General features: G+C 42.5%; 1 protein-coding gene across 3 annotated transcripts in view; it reads right to left on the minus strand.

The window, feature by feature from the left end:
• Positions 1 to 614: 614 nt before the first annotated feature.
• LOC133618462 (6-phosphofructo-2-kinase/fructose-2,6-bisphosphatase 2-like) overlaps positions 615 to 23,317 on the minus strand; it is a 41,830-nt gene continuing 19,127 nt past the window's right edge. For 2 of the 3 annotated variants that reach the window (XM_061978834.2, XM_061978844.2), the window contains 10 exons: positions 22,087 to 22,211; positions 21,465 to 21,672; positions 21,207 to 21,353; positions 21,025 to 21,129; positions 20,820 to 20,949; positions 16,116 to 16,178; positions 15,977 to 16,041; positions 8,023 to 8,220; positions 1,555 to 7,822; positions 615 to 1,473 (listed from right to left, as the gene is read on the minus strand). In XM_061978834.2, coding sequence (XP_061834818.1) covers positions 7,769 to 7,822; positions 8,023 to 8,220; positions 15,977 to 16,041; positions 16,116 to 16,178; positions 20,820 to 20,949; positions 21,025 to 21,129; positions 21,207 to 21,353; positions 21,465 to 21,672; positions 22,087 to 22,211 — 1,095 coding nt within the window. In that variant the 3' untranslated portion in view covers positions 615 to 1,473; positions 1,555 to 7,768. The remainder of the gene's footprint in view (positions 1,474 to 1,554; positions 7,823 to 8,022; positions 8,221 to 15,976; positions 16,042 to 16,115; positions 16,179 to 20,819; positions 20,950 to 21,024; positions 21,130 to 21,206; positions 21,354 to 21,464; positions 21,673 to 22,086; positions 22,212 to 23,317) is intronic. The other variant, XM_061978853.2, reaches the window with a different exon arrangement.

Consider the following 23,317-nt stretch of genomic DNA (forward strand, 5'->3'; position numbering starts at 1 on the left):
TATCTTTAACTGCAAAAAAACTAATGAACAATCCTCACAAGCAAAGACATAACCAAAGTGTTTTGTTATTAATCCGTTCCAAATGGAGAGTTGCAAACCATCCATCCATCCATTTTCTACCACTTATTCCCTTCGGGGTCGCGGGGGGCCCTGGAGCCTATCTCAGCCACAATCGGGCGGAAGGCGGTGTACAATCTGGACAAGTCGCCACCTCATCGCAAGGCCAACACAGATAGACAGACAACATTCACACTCACATTCACACACTAGGGCCAATTTTTAGTGTTGCCAATCAACCTATCCCCAGGTGCATACCAAAAGGTAAGAAATGCTAAACAATTTTTGAACAAACTATAATTCTAATACGCATCCAGCCTACACCACCGCACAAATGTAAACAGAAAACACATTTTATAATGTATGGTTTTGCAATGTGAAAAAAGTAATTATAAATGGAATTGATAAATCAACATATGCCACAGTAGAACTTTATTTGGCACCATGGTGCCTTAATTATTTTGCACACATGGGTAATGCAAATTATGCAATAAAAACAAAGACCTATGAGGATTTTCCTCTTGTTGCAATGTTCAAAATGTACAAAAGAACGATGATCAGAATCAGAAATACTTTATTAATCCCCGAGGGGAAAATAAGATTTTCAGCACAATCCCATTCAAGAGCAGACAAACATTACAGGGAGACAGAACAGGAGCGCTAACGGGTCTGCCAATTTATGGCACCCCTTACAAAAAAGGTGAGAAACAGGTTAACGCTGGGGTGAGAAAGAAAAAAATATTCAATCTAAGCCTGGGCCCCTGGAGAGGGGGTCCAGATTAAGGCCAAGGGAAAACAAACCTCATAGCCATAGCACACATAAACACGTGTGTAAGAGGGAAACATCAAAGAACACAAAGGACATTAGACATTAAAAAAGAGCAGAGCTGATGCAACCAGCTGTCACCCCAGCACTGCCATTCCTACACACATGCACACAAGTAAACCAAACAAAAACAAAAAAGTTTCAGCCGTCATACATCCCGCACACAGGATTGCACAATGCGTTGACAAGCAACCAAACAAAGACATGATTTCAACACCCATACACACTGCGGTGGCCTCTGCGGTGTTCAACGCCATCGTCACATGGAGCGGGGGGCGTACGGCCAGAAACATGAGCATCCCCAACAAAGCAACCAAGACAGCAGACTCCACCCTCGGCTGCCCAGCAATTCTCTGCCAGCGTCCAGTCTGCATGGAGGAGCGAGGATGCGTCCGATACACGCTCATTCAGCCAAGACACCGTGGGGAAGATACGGAACTGAACCTTTTGCAACCCAGTACTTTGAGTGGCAACCAGAAGAGATGATACTGATTTTAGTTCCTTTCGATACACGGCAACACAGGAAAGTTCTTTTTTGTGAAACGGGCGTTTATTGACGACTCCTTCTTGCTGTATCCACGCCGTGAGAACTAGCAAAATACAGCACATCAGACTTTGATTTCACATCAATGAACAACTCAGAAAGAAATTAAATTACAAACATACAATACCTCGTTGGCTGCTTGTAACGAAAAGAGGTTCTAATAATAATCACTTGCTTGAAGTTGGACACAAATCATCGAATACACGTAAAGCTTTCGAGGAGCTGAAGACAACGTGTCCAAGCACTCTCCCTCCCCCTCTTGCATGTTCTACCTTGTTTACAGTCCGTGGGGTCGCAACATCACAACAATCGTTCCGCTTTGCAACACAAACACAATTAACACAATACATTTAGCTCAGATTTTACAATCGCACGTTTTCTAATAATGTTCTATAACTCTGCATCATTAACTCGTTTATTAATATTTATTTATGACACATATTTAAAGCATGCAACCTCTCAGCAACAGCTACACTGATATTTAATCATCTTTCATTGCCAAATCAGATATCATCCATCATGTGCATGAACATCACCTTGTTCAAACAACAAAACCAACACAGTGCATAAACTCACAACAAATTACACACCTGCAAATCAGTGCGACTGCTGCTGTTGCCGTATCCGTAATACACCAATAGGGAGAAGTTTTTATTTTCACGATGAGTCAGGTGTTTTGACCTCCGCCGAACCCCTGAGCCCGACTCACCGAACCCCAAGGGTTCGATCGAACCCAGGTTAAGAACCACTGTTATAGAGGAACGTTAACCAGCTTTACAGTGCAAGTTGTAATGAACGCAAGACAAAACAGTGAATTGCGTATTTATTAGGACAGTTATTATCATTAAAGCACAGTTTTTCAATAAATGACTAAACATAATTTTACTCCTTTATGTCCAATTTTTGACTCTTTTACAACAAAGTTCAGTTCATGAAGAAATCCAAAATGTATTTGTCTTCTTTGATTTTTTAAATAAACGCAAGATATTAACATTATACAATCAAGTATTCTAGTATTGGAGTGACTCAATAAAAATGTGCCTAAATTCACAACAGTAACAATTGTGGACAACTAATGCATTTTATGCACACAAACTGAAGGAAGAAGGAAACCCCCAAAACTGACGAAGTGAAAATACAGAGAAATTTACTCTAAGTCATTAAATGGAAATTGTTAGAAGACATTGCTTTTAATGTGGTTAAATGTTGTTTTTTAATCTAATAAAACTGGCCTGTACATAACAGTACCCTTAAAGCTAATATTTTGTCCCACTATTCATGTACAATACATGTTTTAGATCTTTCCATATGTGTTCAATTGTTCCACTATTTACAGTATCTATCTGTATAATCAGTAAAGGATTTTGTCCCTGTCATTTAAAGCATCAAAAGCTGCAGATTAAATTCTCAGACACATATCTCCGTATTTGTCTCATCTTGCCCCTCCCAACTTAGTTGGCTGTTAATGACAGTAAAGTTAAAAAACAAACAGTATTCAGAACTTACCAAGCAATGTGCAATTTTGTGTGGAATGATTCTTAAATGGGGGGGCAGCACGGTGGAAGAGGGGTTAGTGCGTCTGCCTCACAATACGAAGGTCCTGAGTAGTCCTGAGTTCAATCCCGGGCTCGGGATCTTTCTGTGTGGAGTTTGCATGTTCTCCCCGTGACTGCGTGGGTTCCCTCCGGGTACTCCGGCTTCCTCCCACCTCCAAAGACATGCACCTGGGGATAGGTTGATTGGCAACACTAAATTGGCCCTAGTGAGTGAATGTGAGTGTGAATGTTGTCTGTCTATCTGTGTTGGCCCTGCGATGAGGTGGCGACTTGTCCAGGGTGTACCCCGCCTTCCGCCCGATTGTAGCTGAGATAGGCTCCAGCGCCCCCCGACCCCGAAGGGAATAAGCGGTAGAAAATGGATGGATGGATGGATTCTTAAATGGGTTAAAACACATTACCACAAAAATCAGACAGAGGGGAAATGTACAATTTAATGTGATATTGTTTAAATTGAATGAAATAATACACATTTATTCATGTATATTTGACACCGGTGCTCTGAGATAAATACAAAAACATGCAAAGCTGTGTGATTCTTTGGGAGTGATTAAATATCACTAAAAAGGCACACAAAAAGATTCCAACAAAATCTAAAAAACACTCAACAGTATATATTTGAATATGCATCTCATATCATGTTATACAAAGGCCCTGTGCTAGATAATATTCATCTGTGTGAACAGAGTGATTGTCTGGTCTTTATAAAGAAAAACATAACACGTCACAACTGGTGACCATTGCCATTGCATTTTGGATAGCACAAACTCTCACAATCACATGCAAGTTTATGTATAACCTCTGGCCTTAGCTGCATCTAACATCTAAGGTAAGATCGCTTTTTAAATGTTTAGGTTTGAAAAACAGCTGAATAATTCTGACTAGTAGACAAGAAACATTTGACCTTTGATACCAGCTATTCTTGGCCCTATTATGCAGAACAAAATGTCTTACGTATTGGTACCTGCTTTTGTGTATTTGGGATCTGCATAAATCCTGATGAAGCATGGTGGAGATATTTATAAAACAATCTTGCCTTCCTTCATACTTCCTCCAAAAAGCTGTTTGGAATGTTCCCAATTTGTGACGTTTATTCCAATTGTGACGTCAGCAGATATCTCCTTACATGGTACAAATTTACCCAAAGAGCCTTTGCCCCGTTGTAGTTGCTGTTGCCATTTCTAATAAAAAGTAGCGTACTGTTCGAACTTATATCTGTCATTAGCCTTGCTATGGAAGCGCTAAAAACTACAAAATGGCAAGTCGCCGTTGAAATGGAGGCACGTAAATAAGACTGCAGATGCAAAATTCGGACCAAAAAAACACCATTACATGTTATGTCGACCACAAGGAAGTGTTTTAAACGCAGAAAAAAAATCATCATATGACCCCTCTAAACTAAGATTTCATTAAAAACAATACAATTCTTGCTTTAGGACAATCAGTTTCAATCAGACTTTGTGAAAGTGAAAAAAAAATCAATCTGTCACAGTTGAAGGCAAAACCTATTTCTTCTCACATGGAAAAGATGACTATTAGGTGCAGAATTGTGTTACATTGTAAGGCTTAAAGCTCTCTGAGGGTTTACGAGCACAGGACCCACTTTTACATGTTTCCCTTAAAGTATTATCGTGACATTCTACATTTGTTTAATCATTAATGAAGACTACAAGTCAGGATCAAGCCAACACACACGTGAACAGCTACTGTAAATCAATGTGCAAATCTACAGCTTTCCTCTTGAGCCTGCCCACCACTAGAAAGAATGTGTTGTAAGATGACAGAGACAAACAAAGGAAATAGACACATACAGTTCTCTGGAAATGGTAACCGGTGCCACCTGAAGGACATCACTGGCCCCCTGCTGGACCTCCTGCAGTTTGCCCAAGTGGCAAACAGGTGGGTGGAGGATGCAGTCAATATGGGACTGAACCACATACTGCATTACCTTGACTCCCTAGGGACCCATGCTAGGATCCTGTTCGTGGACTTCAGCTCTGCATTTAACACCATCATCCCGGATATACTGCACTGTAAACTCACCCAGCTCACAGTGCCAGCCTCCACATGTCAGTAAAATAACTTCCTGACTGACAGTAGGCAGCAGGTAAGGCTCGAGAGCATCACATCCAGCACCCGGACAATCAGCACTGGCGCACCCCAGGAGTATGTTCTCTCCCTATTACTCTTCTCCCTCAACTGTGTCCACAGGGGATCCTTCTGTGAAACTCTTGAAATTTGCAGACACCACCACTGTCATCGGTCTTATACAGGAGGGCGACAAGTCTGCCTACAAACTGAAAGTGGAACAGCTGGCTCTCTGATGCAGTCAGAACCAACTGGAGCTGAACTTGCCCAAGACTGTGGAGATGACAGTGGACTTAAGGAGAACTCTGAACTACTCTGAACAGCAAAGCGGAACCTGAAGTGGACATCCCAAATAGACACAATCAGAAAGAAGGTACAGCAGAGGATGTACTTCCTGCATCAGCCCAAGGAGTCCAACCTGCCATAGGAGCTGCTGATCAAGTTCTACACCGTTATCATTCAGTCTGTCCTGTGCACCTCCATCACTATGTGGTTTGGATTTGCAACCAAACTGGACAGATACAGACTGCAACGGACAATTAGGACTGCAGAAAAAAATCATCGTTGTCAACCTTCATCCTTTCATGACTTATACCAGTCCGGGGTTAGGAAATGGGCAGGTAGCATCACTGCAGACCCCACACACCCTGGTCACAAACAATTCAAACTCCTTCCCTCTGGCAGGGGTTATACATCACAGTACGCCAAAACAATCCGTCGTAAGAACAGTTTTTTTCCCCAGGCTATCAATCTGATGAACACTGTGAAATAACTCTGGAATTATTCTGTCACTGTGAATGTACTAACTCAGTTATCATCTTTTTGCTCTTTGCTCTATTCACCACTGTGCAATATTATGTATTAGTCTTGCACATATTAGTTATTTAAATACTTGTTTATAGTTTTAGTTGATTTCTTTAATTAATATTTTTTGTTAACAGCGAACAACGAGAGCAGCCTACAGAGTAAAATTAATTATGTTAAATATACTTAACTTGGCCAATAAAGCTGATTCTGATTTCAACGCATGTGTACAACTACACATTGACACGCTCAGTGTGTTACTGCAGCAATACAATTAACAGTATAAGTTAAAAACAATTAATGGATTAAGCCTTTTTTGTGACAGATTTGTACAGTGATATGGACTCACCACATGCAACATTATTAAGATCAACTAATAGAGTGCTAAGGAGGTTTTAAATGCAGAATCCTTGCAGGAAGAAGTGCATACATGAAGAAAAGCTGGGGCATCGGTGTCCCTTAAAGTACCAGTAAAATGGGAAAACAAGCTGACTTTGTCTTATCGTTTTATCAATTCAACCATATCCAATTGTATTTTCAATCCGACAAGTATGTGAAAGTACTGTCTAAACATCACAAAATGTCACCATTTCAGACAGGCATTTAGAATATTCCGCTCCGAATGTTTTCTGCCATTTCTGTCGATTCGGGGTGGGATGACGTCACGATAGGAACACTTCCGCACTCTGACCATATCCACATTGGAAATATGCCAAAGTTAGAAAGAGATGTGAGGTCTATAATTCACAATCCCTATGTAAAACATTTTTCATAAATAAATAAATAGAAACTCCTCTAACAATTGAGTCAATGGGGGCTCTCTATTCCACCCACAAAGCCCTCCTAATAATACCCGCCAACAATACTTTAATCATATAACGTAACCTGAATATTTACCAAACATTAGCGATATTGTTATTATAAGCGCTAACAAAGACAAACTTTTTTTTATCGGCGCATTGATAACAGAGAGCTAACTATTAGCTTAAGCCGCAGCATTGAGCCTGCTACTGTTGTTGCTGCTGCTGCATCGTCTCTGGGCTCGTCAAAGTTGTTCTAGATTATAAATCATGCCTCTCATCTGGATAGTAGGAGGATTTAGCTATAAATATGGAAATTGTTCAACTGTGACATTCAATTCATACCCGGAGACAACGACACGACAACTGAAGATAGCGTCTGCCTGCAGATAGCGTCTGCAGGCAGGAACCGTTCGTGTGGATCAAGATTAATTATAATTCTTCATCTAAACGGGACAATATGGAGATCCTATCAGTCATCATTGCAGTGACAGCAGACAATGTACAGTAAGTAATCGTTTTATTACGTTCGTAATCTGTATTTCTTGTGAAGCACTTAGCGAGACAGCTACATTGATTGATTGATTGATTGATACTTTTATTAGTAGGTTGCACAGTGAAGTACATATTCCGTACAATTGACCACTAAATGGTAACACCCGAATAAGTTTTTCAACTTGTTTAAGTCAGGGTCCAACATGATGTTTAGTGTTTCACTAAAGCTTGATAGGTTTAGCACACAGCTTCTAAAACTTGTAGCTCATCCTCCATATATTCAGGCTAAAAATGATACGGTTCTGATCATAATTTTTCACAAAGTAATCGTTGTAGGCTCTCACAAAGTCTGCATTATTTGCATTGTTATTAATGGGGCAGGAATATGTGGTTCCTACCTCTACGTCACAGATCACATGACTGGCATGCTCATTACCTCTCAAAATGGCTCTCAAATCTCAGTGAGATTGATACTATTTTAAACATATCTATTTACTTGCAAACTTAAAGTCTTTTGGTGTTATAAATCTGATATATAGTGGCAACTTGTTTTTTCCTTTCTACTGGTACTTCAAAACTAGATGGAAGCACCTTTTCTTTAAATGCCTGTACAGTTGTCCTTGTCTGTAGCATTAATGCCATTCAATGAGTCCTGCAAAGATGCAAAAACAGAGAGAGGGAGATTTGAGCATGTTCACAAAAACATTTAAGCAATAGAGGAGTTGTTCTGAGTGACATAAGCAGGGAAGTGAGGCCCCCAATTATGATGAAACACTCCCTTTTCTGTGTCTGTGCTTGACAATAGCAACAAACTAATTTTTTCCCTTTATTTTTTTGTGTCCCAACACTAACCTCACTTTCTTGCTGCTCCACGCCCTCAGATGCCTCCAAAAATTGCATGCTGGATAAAGCGGGAGCGTGGGACATACGAGGCTGCGGAGGGTTGCCCATGCTGTAAAGGCGTGGCCGCTTGATCTGGTCATGGCTGGACAGCGGCGTGAAGCTGTTCCTGCGGTAGAAAGCTGGCGTCGCGTCTCCTCGCACTTTAATCTGCTCAACAAAGGCAGAGAGACAACATGAATTAATTAATGTGTATAAATGTTGCCAAACCATTTGGAACACCCATCTATAAACACAATAACTTGCAGCTCTGCACTAAACTGAAGCAAAAAAAATGCCTCCCAGAGTAACAAAAAGGGATGAGCACCTCTAGAGTTTGTTCTCTGCAGTTCCCCCAGGATTCCACCGAGTGCATTTGCATTGCGACTGTGCTGCAGGTTTGCGCCATGCTCCAATAACACTAACCGGCTGCATGCACAGCAAGGCTCAGTCAAACCAGCAGGAATGATGAAGTTCTCGCAGTAAAATGCCACACATTCGCGAAAGATAGTTGGTATGGTGGAAGTTAGAACTTTTGACTAGAGTGGAAACTTGGAAAACAAATGTGACAACAAACTCAAACAAACTCGATTTCTTGGGGTTAAGATTTGATTTAGAATAGATTCTCTCCATTTAACACAATTCTCACTATATTGTGTATAAATTACAAAAACTCCTCTTGGCAGCTGCTGTATGACGTATACGCACAGCGAGTAGGACTACACATCTTTATAAAATAGATTATTTAAAAAGAAAAACAATTTGTTTTTGAAAATTATGACTATTTACAATTGGAATAAATACAAATGGGGATTTCAGCACCTCAGGTGGAAACGTATCGGCTCCACAGCTGCACAAGAGCGCAGCCCGACCGAACATGGACTCGGTGGAAATTAAGGGTGAAACATTGCAAAGTGACAGTAAGTTGATATAGAAAGAAACATCACTATAAATACAGCTGTAAAGAGTAAACAAATCTATCTGTAGCCTTGGCAGGTTGAAATGTTAAAAATGGCCAAAGACATTGACAGGCAAACTAAAAAAAAAAACTCAGACTACTTATGACACCTCCCCAAGTTCTGAAACAGAAAGCGGCAAAGCCATCATTAAGGTTGCACTCTGCTCTTTTAATGTTTCCCTGCAAATGTCCCTGAATATGTTTATGTGGGAGCACTCACTCTGTCTAGGGCTCCAGGCTGAACGTCTCACTGCAAATAACACACAATTACAACCAGGAAACAGATATGAAGCTGCCTTTAAAAGAGGTAAACAGTAAGAAAGGCAAGACAGGGTCAAGACTGAGCTGGTAAACCATCAACTATACAGTGTAGTACAATAAGCCACCGTGTAAAAAATGCATTTTTTTACAGGAGATTGCTAAAAACACTAGAGCGCTGTAAAAACATGATCTTTGACTAGCTTTTTTGTAGCAGGCCTTCGAAACAGCAAAGTACCCCTGTAATATAGACAGGGCTATTTTTTCTAATTTTTGTGACTCTTGACAAAATAGACAAAAATCTAATGTCGACTGCAAAGGACCGCTGTTTACCACAAATATAGGGAAAAAAATAGTGAAGGGAGGAGTCCCGACCCACCAGTCATTAACTTTCTAAAAATGTAGCCTCGAAAACAATTTTGTTGAATAGCCATATCCGAGAGGCTATCTTTAATTTGATGTATTTTCATCTTCTCCTGTGAAAGTGTCCTCAGTTCGAAACAATACAATGTCTAAGTCTGCATTGCTTAAAAGGGAACTTTTTTTTTAATTTTGCCTATTTTTCACAATTAATATCAGAGACAACACCACACGTCTTTATTTTATTTTTTTTAGGATCTTAAAAAGGATTAAAAAAACGCTTGGAAGACGCGGCTAATGGGAGTCACCATTGTAGCCTTCAAAGCTCTCAAACAACTTAAAAACCCTCCATCAACGTTTTATCCACACACTACAAGTTTATATAATAATGTAGTAACAGACAAGTTCACAACAATATGTAATATGTATAATATTTACCATATTTTGGTCATTTTAACTATTGCCGGAACTAATTTCCTCGGCGCATTAATTTCCGTTTCCATAGCAGCACATCTCTGACTTCCGGCAACAAATCTGTGTTCTTACTTCCGGATACAAACGCAAGTGTTTTCTAATCATGTCACACTTGGTAACAGACAACAAAGACGACTATTTTTGGACAAATGAGGATTCACAACCTTATCTTTTTGAACCTGAATATACGGAGAATGAACTGCTGCTTACAGAAGCGAGCATGAAGAGAGAGTGAAACTTTGGAGCAGACGGAAGCTTAGAGAGTAAGGTCAGTGTTACTTTGACGCTGTAAATGTGGAACTTGGAGCCAAGCTATGCCGACAGAAATGGAGTGCTTAACCAAAATCAAATGGAAACGTCCGCGGCAAGCTGGACCAAACGCACAACTGTCCAACGTGTGAGTCACTTTAATATTGATCGTGATACACGCAGCATGTCATGCATGTTATTACAATTACAGGACATCCGCTGTGTAGAAACGAAACATGCAATGTGGGCTGATACTTTACAGGTACTGTAATATGATTGTTCATGTTTTTTCAGTCAGTACTGATTGGTTTCCTATCGCATTGTGTTGTGCATTACAAACTCAAAACGCAATTCAGGTGCTGACATAGTAGCTAGCTTACGGCTAATACCATAGCACGCTAATGTGTTAGTACACTAGAAAAATAGTTATTTAGTGTTCGCTCTTACAATCTCAATGTTGCTACAGCTTGGTTATTATTCAGGTTACGGAACATAAATTAAGTATTGTTGGTGTTTTTCTAATGCATTTTAATGTGATTTAGAGGCAGAATGGATTGCTCCCATTAGCTGCATTGCTAGCCAGCTAGAACAAGCAGATTTTTACATGTTAATTTGCAACAAAAAACAAAACACTTTTGTTTTCTTGTCTCATAAGTATTGTGAACGAAAATGCAGTTCCCCTTTAAAGGGGTCACATTTTTTTTTCTACATTTAAAACACTTCATTTTGGTCTACATAACAGTGGTTCTTTGGTCAAAACCTCCATCCATCCATCTTCTTCCGCTTATCCGAGGTCGGGTCGCGGGGGCAGCAGCCTAAACAGGGAAGCCCAGACTTCCCTCTCCCCAGCCACTTCGTCCAGCTCTTCCTGTGGGACCCCGAGGCGTTCCCAGGCCAGCCGGGAGACATAGTCTTCCCAACGTGTCCTGGGTCTTCCCCGCGGCCTCCTACAGGTCGGACGTGCCCTAAACACCTCCCTAGGGAGGCGTTCGGGTGGCATCCTGACCAGATGCCCGAACCACCTCATCTGGCTCCTCTCGATGTGGAGGAGCAGCGGCTTTACTTTGAGCTCCTCCCGGATGGCAGAGCTTCTCACCCTATCTCTAAGGGAGAGCCCCGCCACCCGGCGGAGGAAACTCATTTCGGCCGCTTGTACCCGTGATCTTGTCCTTTCGGTCATAACCCAAAGCTCATGACCATAGGTGAGGATGGGAACGTAGATCGACCGGGAAATTGAGAGCTTTGCCTTCCGGCTCAGCTCCTTCTTCACCACAACGGATCGATACAGCGTCCGCATTACTGAAGACGCCGCACCGATCCGCCTGTTGATCTCGCGATCCACTCTTCCCTCACTCGTGAACAAGACTCCGAGGTACTTGAACTCCTCCACTTGGGGCAAGATCTCCTCCCCAACCCGGAGATGGCACTCCACCCTTTTCCGGGCGAGAACCATGGACTCGGACTTGGAGGTGCTGATTCTCATCCCAGTCGCTTCACACTCAGCTGCGAACCGATCCAGTGAGAGCTGAAGATCCTGGACAGATGAAGCCATCAGGACCACATCATCTGCAAAAAGCAGAGACCTAATCCTGCAGCCACCAAACAAGATCCCCTCAACGCCATGACTGCGCCTAGAAATTCTGTCAATAAAAGTTATGAACAGAATCGGTGATAAAGGGCAGCCTTGGCGGAGTCCAACCCTCACTGGAGACGTGCCCGACTTACTACCGGCAATGCGGACCAAGCTCTGGCACTGATCATACAGGGAGCGGACTGCCACAATCAGACAGTCCGATACCCCGTACTCTCTGAGCACTCCCCACAGAACTTCCCGAGGGACACGGTCGAATGCCTTCTCCAAGTCCACAAAACACATGTAGACTGGTTGGGCAAACTCCCATGCACCCTCAAGGACCCTGCCGAGAGTATAGAGCTGGTCCACAGTTCCACAACCAGGACGAAAACCACACAGTTCCTCCTGAATCCGAGGTTCGACTATCCGGCGTAGCCTCCTCTCCAGTACACCTGAATAGACCTTACCGGGAAGGCTGAGGAGTGTGATTCCACGATAGTTAGAACACACCCTCCGGTTCCCCTTCTTAAAGAGAGGAACCACCACCCCGGTCTGCCAATCCAGTGGTACCGCCCCCGATGTCCACGCGATGCTGCAGAGTCTTGTCAACCAAGACAGCCCCACAGCATCCAGAGCCTTAAGGAACTCCGGGCGGCTCTCATCTACCCCCGGGGCCTTGCCACCGAGGAGCTTTTTAACTACCTCAGCAACCTCAGCCCCAGAAATAGGAGAGCCCACCACAGACTCCCCAGGCACTGCTTCCTCATAGGAAGACGTATTGGTGGGATTGAGGAGGTCTTCGAAGTATTCCCTCCACCGATCCACAACATCCGCAGTCGAGGTCAGCAGAACACCATCCTCGCCATACACGGTGTTGATAGTGCACTGCTTTCCCTTCCTGAGGCGGCGGATGGTGGTCCAGAATTGCTTCGAAGCCGTCCGGAAGTCGTTTTCCATGGCCTCACCGAACTCCTCCCATGTCCGAGTTTTTGCCTCTGCGACCGCTGAAGCCGCACACCGCTTGGCCTGTCGGTACTTGTCCGCTGCCTCAGGAGTCCTATGAGCCAAAAGAACCCGATAGGACTCCTTCTTCAGCTTGACGGCATCCCTCACCGCCGGTGTCCACCAACGGGTTCTAGGATTACCGCCACGACAAGCACCAACTACCTTGCGGCCACAGCTCCAATCAGCCGCCTCGACAATAGAGGCGCGGAACATGGTCCATTCGGACTCAATGTCCAGCACCTCCCTCGTGACATGTTCAAAGTTCTTCCGGAGGTGGGAATTGAAACTCTCTCTGACAGGAGACTCTGCCAGACGTTCCCAGCAAACCCTCACAATGCGTTTGGGCCTGCCAGGTCTGTCCGGCATCCTCCCCCACCATCGCAGCCAACTCACCACCAGGTGGTGATCGGTAGAAAGCTCCGCCCCTCTCTTCACCCGAGTGTCCAAAACATGAGGCCGCAAATCCGATGACACAACTACAAAGTCGATCATGGAACTGCGGCCTAGGGTGTCCTGGTGCCAAGTGCACATATGGACACCCTTATGTTTGAACATGGTGTTCGTTATGGACAATCTGTGACGGGCACAAAAGTCCAATAACATAACACCGCTCGGGTTCAGATCCGGGCAGCCATTCTTCCCAATCACGCCTCTCCAGGTTTCACTGTCGCTGCCAACATGAGCATTGAAGTCCCCCAGTAGAACGAGGGAATCACCCGGGGGAGCACTCTCAAGTACTCCCTCGAGTGAATCCAAAAAGGGTGGGTACTCTGAGCTGCGGTTTGGCGCATAAGCGCAAACCACAGTCAGGACCCGTTCCCCCACCCGAAGGCGGAGGGAAGCTACCCTCTCGTCCACCGGGTTGAACTCCAACGTACAGGCTCTGAGCCGGGGGGAAACAAGAATTGCCACCCCAGCCCGTCGCCTCTCACTGCCGGCAACGCCAGAGTGGAAGAGAGTCCAGCCCCTCTCGAGAGAACTGGTTCCAGAGCCCTTGCTGTGCGTCGAAGTGAGTCCGACTATATCTAGCCGGAACTTCTCCACCTCGCGCACTAGCTCAGGCTCCTTCCCCCCCAGCGAGGTGACGTTCCACGTCCCAAGAGCTAGCTTCTGTAGCCGAGGATCGGACCGCCAAGTGCCCTGCCCTCGGCTGCCGCCCAGCTCACATCGCACCCGACTTCTATGACCCCTACTATGGGTGGTGAGCCCATTGGAGGGGGGGACCCACGTTGCCTCTTCGGGCTGTGCCCGGCCGGGCCCCATGGGGACAGGCCCGGCCACCAGGCGCTCGCCATCGTGCCCCACCTCTGGGCCTGGCTCCAGAGGGGGGCCCCGGTGACCCGCGTCCGGGCAAGGGAAATCTGGGTTCCTTGCTTGTTTTCTTCATAGAGGTCTTCGAGCTGCTCTTTGTCTGATCCCTCACCTAGGACCAGTTTGTCTTGGGAGACCCTACCAGGGGGCATAAAGCCCCCGGACAACATAGCTCCTAGGATCATTGGGACACGCAAACTCCACTACCACGTTAAGATGGCAGCTCAGAGAGGAGGGTCAAAACCTTGCATCGATTATATTTTACAGACCGTCTTTAAGCCGCTTTCTGACCCTCTCTTCAGCATGCGCCGTTTTGTGGGCGGTCTTATTTACGTGCCATCACTTCGGCAATGTCTTCTCCCTGTCAGCCATGTTGTAGTTTTTAGCACTTCCCTAGCAAGTATACTGACAGATAAAGGTTAGGACTATATGCTACTTTCTACTAGAAATGGCAATAGTGGAGGATGCATGTACATGTACGAGTCAGTGAGCCTCACAATAAAAGGATAGCAAAAAAAGAAGTAGTTTATTGACTACATCGTCGGACTACAGTAGCGGACTCGTGCAAAGCATTTCGGGTAAATTTTGGAACATATATGGAGATATCCGCTGATGTCACATTTGGAAAAAAACGTCACAATTGGGGAAATTTCCAAACGGCTTGTTTGGGGGAAGTATGAAGGAAGGCAAATATAAATATCTCTGCAATGCCTCCAAGGTTTTATTTCAAATTTTCGGGACTTATGCAAATCCCAAATACACAAACTGGGTACTAATAGGTAAGAAAAGTTGGTTTTGTATAATAGGTCCACTTTATTACAAACAACTAGAAAAGCATTCAGAGAACGCAAAACTTCTCCAGGCCCTATCTCCTAATAGTAAAAAAAAAGAAAAAATCCAGACTAATTAAGATGAGCCCCAAAATGTAATCACTTGTTCCTTATTTATTTCCTTACAGACCAAAGACTATAAAAATGGGACCCATTACCTCCCTGCTTGGCACTCAGCATCAAGGGTTGGAATTGGGGGTTAAACCACCAAAATGATTCCCGAGTGCGACCACCGCTGCTGCTCACTGCTCCCCTCACCTCCCAGGGGGTGAACAAGGGAATGGGTCAAATGCAGAGGGTAATTTCACCACACCTAGTGTGTGTGTGACAATCACTTTAACTTTAATTTATGACATTTCCTGAAAGGAAGATGAAAATCCATCCATAACTGTTTGAGCTGCCAAAATGGCAAAATGGAAGAAAATGAGTCAACACTTGTCTGCCTCCACTATCTTTGTCTCTGCAAGGCCACTTGGACTCACGCACAGAAGCATAAACGCAGGTTAACGTAGTTGAAATTATCCGGATCAGGCCCAAAATCTAATACGTAGATCATTATCCCATTTTGGACATTTTATTAGGATTAATAAAAATCCGCCCATAACTTCTGAGTTATTTTGCCAACTTACTGACAAACCATTGGCATCGATTACATAACCTCTTTGTGGAGGTAACAATCATTATTGACTTTAGGGCTGGTGGTTGTAGTTCCCCAATTTGACCACTATGTCAAACTGTCATCGACGACTATATTTGTTTTGTTTTTTTACTTTTATAACCAATTAGAACTGGTATTCAGAAGTGTTCTGTCAAGCAATGAGAATAGAGGTTGAACTGTTTTCGGCGACCCATTCAGAGAAAACTGCTACCCAGCTTTTAAGAAAAAAAAATCAATATTTAGAAGCTTACAAATGGTCTGTCCCTGTGAGTGTTGACAGCCTCCACCTTCAGGTCAAACATATCCACTTTACAACCTAGTAGAGGGGAACAAGAAGACGTCACAAAACCACCAAAGGCTACTTTGTAACCAAAGAGCAGCGGGACTTACCATAAGCCACAGGGGTGAGTTTGAGCACAGTGTGGAGGGGACACTTCAAGTATGGAAGATCGTCTGTAAGAATTAACATGCTGAATTTTTCTAGTGCACATGGTGACAAATCCCACAATTCTTCCATTGAGACACAGGGAGGATGAAACAGCCCACATATATTTTTAGTTTTTGTCGTCAATTGGTTTTGTCTGTCTGGGACTGGGTACACCCAATTGTGGCTTCATCTGAGCAGGAACTTTTCAAGCCTCCTAAATATATTGTAGTTCAATGTTTAATTACTTTATTTTGTACATCTTGTGATAATTTCACTGGTTACCTTATAGTGTACAATTAGATATGGTCCAAGACAATAAGCCATCAAATATTTTACTTCTACAAATACAACAATTGTTTTCCTTGACACTGTTAAGAGAAAAAATATTGAACAGATTCACTAACCCCTTAGCATTCCAAAATTTATTTTGCTGACTAAAACACAGAAGAGTCATACCCAAAGCAAATCTACAGCTGTCATTTAACCTTTTGGAGGACAACAAGGCTATTCAACGAAAATGTTCCGGAGGCCGCATTTCCAGAAAGCTAAGGAACGGCGGGTCGGACTTCACCCTTTACTATTAATCTTATGTTTGATATTCCTGAGAATTGGCGTCCTCTGTGGTGGAAATTTGTTTTTGGTCTATTTCAGTGTTACAAATTGTTGAATAAAACAGCTTTAAGTGTCCACTGCAAAAGAGGCTGACTTTTAGAAAGTTAAACTATCAAGGCAAGCATCTGTTATCTACAAGTTTTACTTGCTGTTTTTAAATCCTTATTGCAGAAAAGCTAATCAAAGATCTGCACTCTAGTGTTTTGAGCAATTTGCTTCAAAAATGTCAGTCAGTCTCTCCCAAGTTTTCTACTACTCTGATTGACAAGTGGTAGAAAATGGATGGATGATTCATTCCCGAGCCTGATTTGGCTCCTGGGCCAGGCGAGTTACTTAGTTGGCGAGCAACAACAGACTTCGGGACAGCGTGCGATTATTATCACAGAATCGTGGCTACACGCTTATCCCCGACATACAGTAGCAGTTCAGCTAATGGGCCGCAAACTGTTCCCACAAGGTTGGGAGCATGGAATTGTCCAAAATGTTTTGGTATCCTGGAGCATTCAAAGTTCCTTTCCACTGGAACTAAGGGGCCAAGCCCAACACTTGAAAAACAATCCCACACCTTAATTCCTCTTCCACCAAATTTCACACTGGGCACAATGCAGTCCGAAATGTACCGTTCTCCTGGCAACCTCCAAACCCAGACTCGTCTATCAAATTGCCAGATGGAAAAGCGTGATTCATCACTCCAGAGAAGGCGTCTCCACTGCTCTAGAGTCCAGTGGCGACGTGCTTTACACCACTGCATCCAACGCTTTGCTTTGGACTTGGTGATGTATGGCTTAGATGCAGCTGCTTGGCCATGGAAACCCATTCCATGAAGCTCTCTGCGTACTGTACGTGGGCTAATTGGAAGGTCACAAGAAGTTTGGAGCTCTGTAGCAACTGACTGTGCAGAAAGTGGGCAACCTCTTTGCACTATGCACTTCAGCATCCGCTGACCCCTCTCTGTCAGTTTACGTGGCCTACCACTTCGTGGCTGAGTTGCTGTTGTTCTCAAACTCTTCCATTTTCTTATAATAAAGCCGACAATTGACAGTCTCCATGCCTAAGTGCTTGATTTTATACACCTGTGGCCGGGCCAAGTTATTAGGACACCTGATTCTGATCATTTGGATGGGTGGCCAAATACTTTTGGCAATATAGTGTAAGTGCTGTTTTTTTACTGTAGGTAGAGGAAATTAATAACATTATAGGGGTGGGCAAAAAAAAGGCAAACAAAATAAATACATACAGTGGCGTGCGGGGACCCTAGAGATAGTTGTATGGTGTCCCCAGCTCAATGAGATACTTAATAGTAAGGAGCCATCATTGAGTCCATTTGTACACTCTCAGTTACATTAACATTAATATTATACATGTGGGCCCATACATATGCCGTTAAATGCAGCAATGGGCAGGAGCAAGCGCCATGTAGCTAAGCTACGTAGCTTAACTACATTTTCCAGTAGCTTAGCTATTTTTTTAACAAGTAGCTTTTTCTGTAGCTAAGCTACTTTTCGACCTATGTAGCGAGGTAGCTTACATCAAAGCTACAAGCTACAAAGAGAGAAAATTGACAGCGAATCCAGGCCCCACAAAAAATTGAGAAAATACAATGATCTGGATGAATGAGAACATCCATACATACGGAGAAAATCTATGATGATTGGTTGGTGTTCGTATGATGAGTCACAATTGGCTAAAGTTAGGGCGAAACATAATGAACTTGCCAATCAGAGGCATGATAAGGCGGGTCATCGAAACCAGTAAACAAAATCATAACAGACAGGCACTTATGTCACATGACGATGAGGAAGTCGGGAACAGAGAGATGTTTCAAGTTGATGACTCAAATAAAAACATTTAAAAATGGCAGACCTCTTCCGCAGATTAGATTTTTTCTTTAGTGATGAAGATGACATCCAGGAAACCCACAATAATGCGTGTCCTCGGCCATATTTAGACAAATGCATGCCATTAGAGAAAATAATGGCCAAAACCTTAGTTTTTAGTTGTTTACTCTGTAAACCAAAATCATAACTCTTCTCTTCATCTAAGAAACACACATTAAGGTGAGTTGAGTTCATGAAAAGTTTTACTGCACATAACCATTACCAACTGTTCCCAAACAACACACAAGTCATTGTTTTATTTTTTTTCTCAAGCTATATTTGTTTTACCGTAGGTAAATAGAATGGTTAACATTATAGGGGTGGGCCGAAGAAAAAGCAAACTAAAATTTAAAAAAAAAACATACAGTGGGGTGCAGGAACCCCGAGAGGTAGTTGTAGGGTGTCCCCAGCAAAAAAGATAGTTAATTGTAATGGACCCTTATTGGGTCCATTTGTACGCTCTCAGTTACATTACTATGTGGGCCAGTAGATGTAAATGCCGTTAAATGTAGCTTTGATCTTGCAAGCTACTTTTGCCGTGCAGCTTGTGGTGTCGCTTGCTACAATTCTCCGGGGATAGCTTCCCCTGTAGCTTCGCTACATTTAATCAAGAGTAACTTGTCGCTTAGTTTCCTAAATTTTCCAAGTAGTTTACCCATCACTGTACGTATGTACGAACGTCATTTGCCATTTATGCATGAGTGGGTGTGTGAGTGTGACAGCCTCAGTTTTGTCAGCTGGTTTGAGTCACTTGTCTTGAAATTAATTGAATAATTAATTAATTAGTTAATTTATTTATACACACCAGCTTCCAGACACATTTTTTTCCCTCAATAATTGCCCAGATACAGTTAAAACTATGAAACAGTTTGAATTCAGGGTTAAAACCATATCCAACCTCAGTTCAGTTTAAAAAGCGATACAAATACATGATTTTCTAAAATGTACAAGAATGACGGTTTCTAACAATCACAAGGTGTTTCCATCATAATCAATATTACTCTATTTATTTGGGCAGTTATTTACTTGTTACCACTTATTTCCACTGAAAGTAGTCGCTACGGAACGGCGCTGGACTCTTTCCGTTTCTATTCAAGTCAATGTGTCGTGGCTGTGCTGTACCAAACGTTAGTGAAGCAAGTGAAGTTAAGTAAAACAGAGTTATTGGCTCCGTTTACGCGGAGGGAAAATCTCCGAAGCAAGGTCCTGCCATGTTATCTAAAGCCAAATGGCGCTATTGCACATGTACCAGCTGCAACTCCGTTTCCAGCAAGTGAGCAGGTTTGCGTAAAATGCCCATCCATCCATCTATTTTCTACCGCTTATTCCCTTCGGGGTCGCGGGGGGTGCTGGAGCCTATCTCAGCTACAATCGGGCGGAAGGCGGTGTACACCCTGGACAAGTCGCCACCTCATCACAGGGCCAACACAGATAGACAGACAACATTCACACTCACATTCACACACTAAAGCCAATTTAGTGTTGCCAATCAACCTATCCCCAGGTGCATGTTTTTTGGAGGTGGGAGGAAGCCGGAGTACCCGGAGGTAATCCACGCAGTCACGGGGAGAACATGCAAACTCCACATAGAAAGATCCCGAGGCCGGAATTGAACTCACGACTACTCAGGACCAAATTCCGTTTTTTTGGTAATTACAAATTTAAACAGTTTTACAAACTTTACCACGGTTTATCATTATACCGTTTACCGTTATACCCCTAAGCTAAACATATGCAGATCTTCTATAATTGCCAGATGGCACAACACAGTTTAGCTAAAATCTGCTTGTGTGGGACAGGAAGTCATGCACATTCAAAATAAAATACTCCGTGTTCAAGTAGATCACCAGCAATACAACTACTAATAGTACAGGCAACGTTGTAGTTGGCACACACTATTTAACGCTCAGATCAGGCCATACGTTTTTTAGCACATTGTAAATGAATCGGTAATTTATCACTCAAGAGAAATTATACATTAACTTTGAGAAGTCCCAAACGCTCTTAGAAGATCAGGCCCTAAGTTTTTTAGCACACTGTAAAAAAAATTGGTAATTTATTACTCAAGAGAAATCATACATTAACTTTGAGGAGTCCCAAAAGGGGCAGTGAACTACAAAAAAGCATATAACTTTAAGAAGACATTTGGTGCAATACTAAGTTCTATTGCTTTTTTACCTGCACTCTTGTCTAGAAAGTAGGCGAGCAGGCAGCGCATGACAGCCTGATGACAAATGACCAGCACATTGCCCTGTCGCTCCAGCTCCATGATAACGGGCTCCAGTCTCTGGACCAGGTCCTGGTAGGACTAGAGCCAAAGCAGAATTACATATGGAGTCAAGTGTTACAAGGGATTTTGACTAAATCATCAAGTTAAAGTTACTTCTCCTCCAGGATAGCGGTAGTGGTACTTGTCCTGGTACCTCATGGCGTACTCATCCGGGTATGTTTCTTCAATCATTTTGTAGGTCATCTCTTCACACACTCCCTGAAACACAAAGAAATTGAACACGAAAAGCCGAAGACCGACTCTCGAGGTATGCTCAGGAATGCTAGGAGACATACAGCATCAATCTCGTTGAGGATCTTCCACTGCTCGTAGGGAACACGCAGTTCCTCGGCAGTTTGAATGGTGCGCCTCAGCTGACTGGTCCACACTTTCAGGTCTGACAGACGATGTTCTTCTACGAAACCTCTCAATGCGGCTGAAAACTGTCAAAACCCCCCCCCCCAAAAATATTGTTTTGTTTTTGAAGGCTTATAGTTTTATGAAAGAATATTTTAGCTAACAAAAATACTGAAATACACCAGTGAGATGAGCACCTCTTTCCCTCGGTCTGAGAGCTCAGAGTCTCCGCCGATGCGTCCTTGCTGATTGTGATGGCTCTCTCCATGTCGACAGAGGTAGATGGAGTGAGAGTGAACGTGGATGTTCATGAGGTAGTAGACAATTTTACTCTGAATATAATCCTGAACCCTGTTGACCAGAAAACGGCGGCCAACGTTGATAACTTGAATGAATGACAAATTCCTGCAAAGCAAACAAAAGTCGATGATTGACAGTTTCACAATCACACAAGCAATAATTATCGGTTTTAAAATGTCTCAATGTCATGGAAGATAAATCTTGCCCCCTTTGCAGCATTCTAAATATTGACTACTATAGTTTTAGACTAGTGTATCAGACACACAAACACATTCAGTGTATAGGCAAAGTGCCTTGTTGTATTCCAGACAGTTAATAGTACCGGGAAAGAACATGTAGCCTATATTTCAAAGTATATTACTAATGTTTTTAATTGAACTTAGAGGGGACTCAACAAAAGTAGAATCTATGCAACAAATGTTTTTTCATCAACATATGCAACATCACAACACACAAAGCGATAGGTATATATTGCGACTAAACATAAAAAATATGGAGGACATGTAGATAAAATCTTACTTGTCATGTTCATCTGGATCCAAAGGTTGATAAGTTACTTTATAACACTCTATTCTCTTGAGAAAATCTTCCATGACACTTTCCCTGTCCCTCTCTGGGTAGTCTGGACTGGACACCTTTACGTCCTTAAAAAAATAAAATAAAATAAATGCTGCTTCAATCAGTTCCATGTAACTAGAGAATAGTATGATGTTACAGTGTACTTGGAAAAGAAAGGGCACGATTAAACAATCAAAAGGAACATTTATTAGTTTTGCCTTGTAGACAGCCATAGATCAGGGTTTCCCTTTTTCAATTGTATTGATATTATATTTATATATTGTTGTCATCATCTCGTATGGTGTACATAAAGGAATGGCTAAATAGGAGGTCCAGCAACATTTAAAGATCACTAAAGAGAACATGTGATGGAAATGACAAAGAACATTGTGTAAATTATCATTAAAAATGTTTAATATATATAACCATCCATACACATATATACATATACAAATACACACACACACACACATATATAAAGATATATATATATAGTCGCGATCAAAAATTTACATACACTTGTAAAGAACATAATGTCATGGTGGTCTTAATTTTCCAATAATTTCTATAACTCTTATTTTTTTTGTGATAGAGTGATTGGAACACACTTTTTGGTCACAAAAAACATTCATTAAGTTTGGTTCTTTTATGAATTTATTATAATTCCATTGTAAATGTGACCAAATCTGCTGCGTTATAAGTATACATCCATCCATCCATCCATCTATTTTCTACCGCAATATTACATTTGGTTACATGTCCCTTGGAAAGTTTCACTGCAATAATGTGCTTTTGGTAGCCATCCACAAGCTTCTGGCAAGCTTCTGGTTGAATGTTTGACCACTCCTCTTGACAAAATTGGTACAGTTCAGCTAAATTTGTTGGTATTCTGACATGGACTTGTTTCTTCAGCATTGTCCACACGTTTAAATCAGCACTTAGGGAAGGCCATTCTCAAAACTTAATTCTAGCCTGATTTAGCCGTTCCTTTACCACTTTTAACGTGTTTGGGGTCATTGTCCTGTTGGAACACCCAACTGCGCCCAAGACCAAACCTCCGGGCTGATGATTTTAGGTTGTCCTGAAAAATTTGGAGGTATGCATGCATGCATGCATGCATACATATACACACATATATATTTGTACAAACCCCGTTTCCATATGATTTGGGAAATTGTGTTAGATGTAAATA

The sequence above is a fragment of the Nerophis lumbriciformis genome, linkage group LG01, assembly GCF_033978685.3.
Source record: "Nerophis lumbriciformis linkage group LG01, RoL_Nlum_v2.1, whole genome shotgun sequence".
Lineage (NCBI taxonomy): Eukaryota > Metazoa > Chordata > Actinopteri > Syngnathiformes > Syngnathidae > Nerophis > Nerophis lumbriciformis.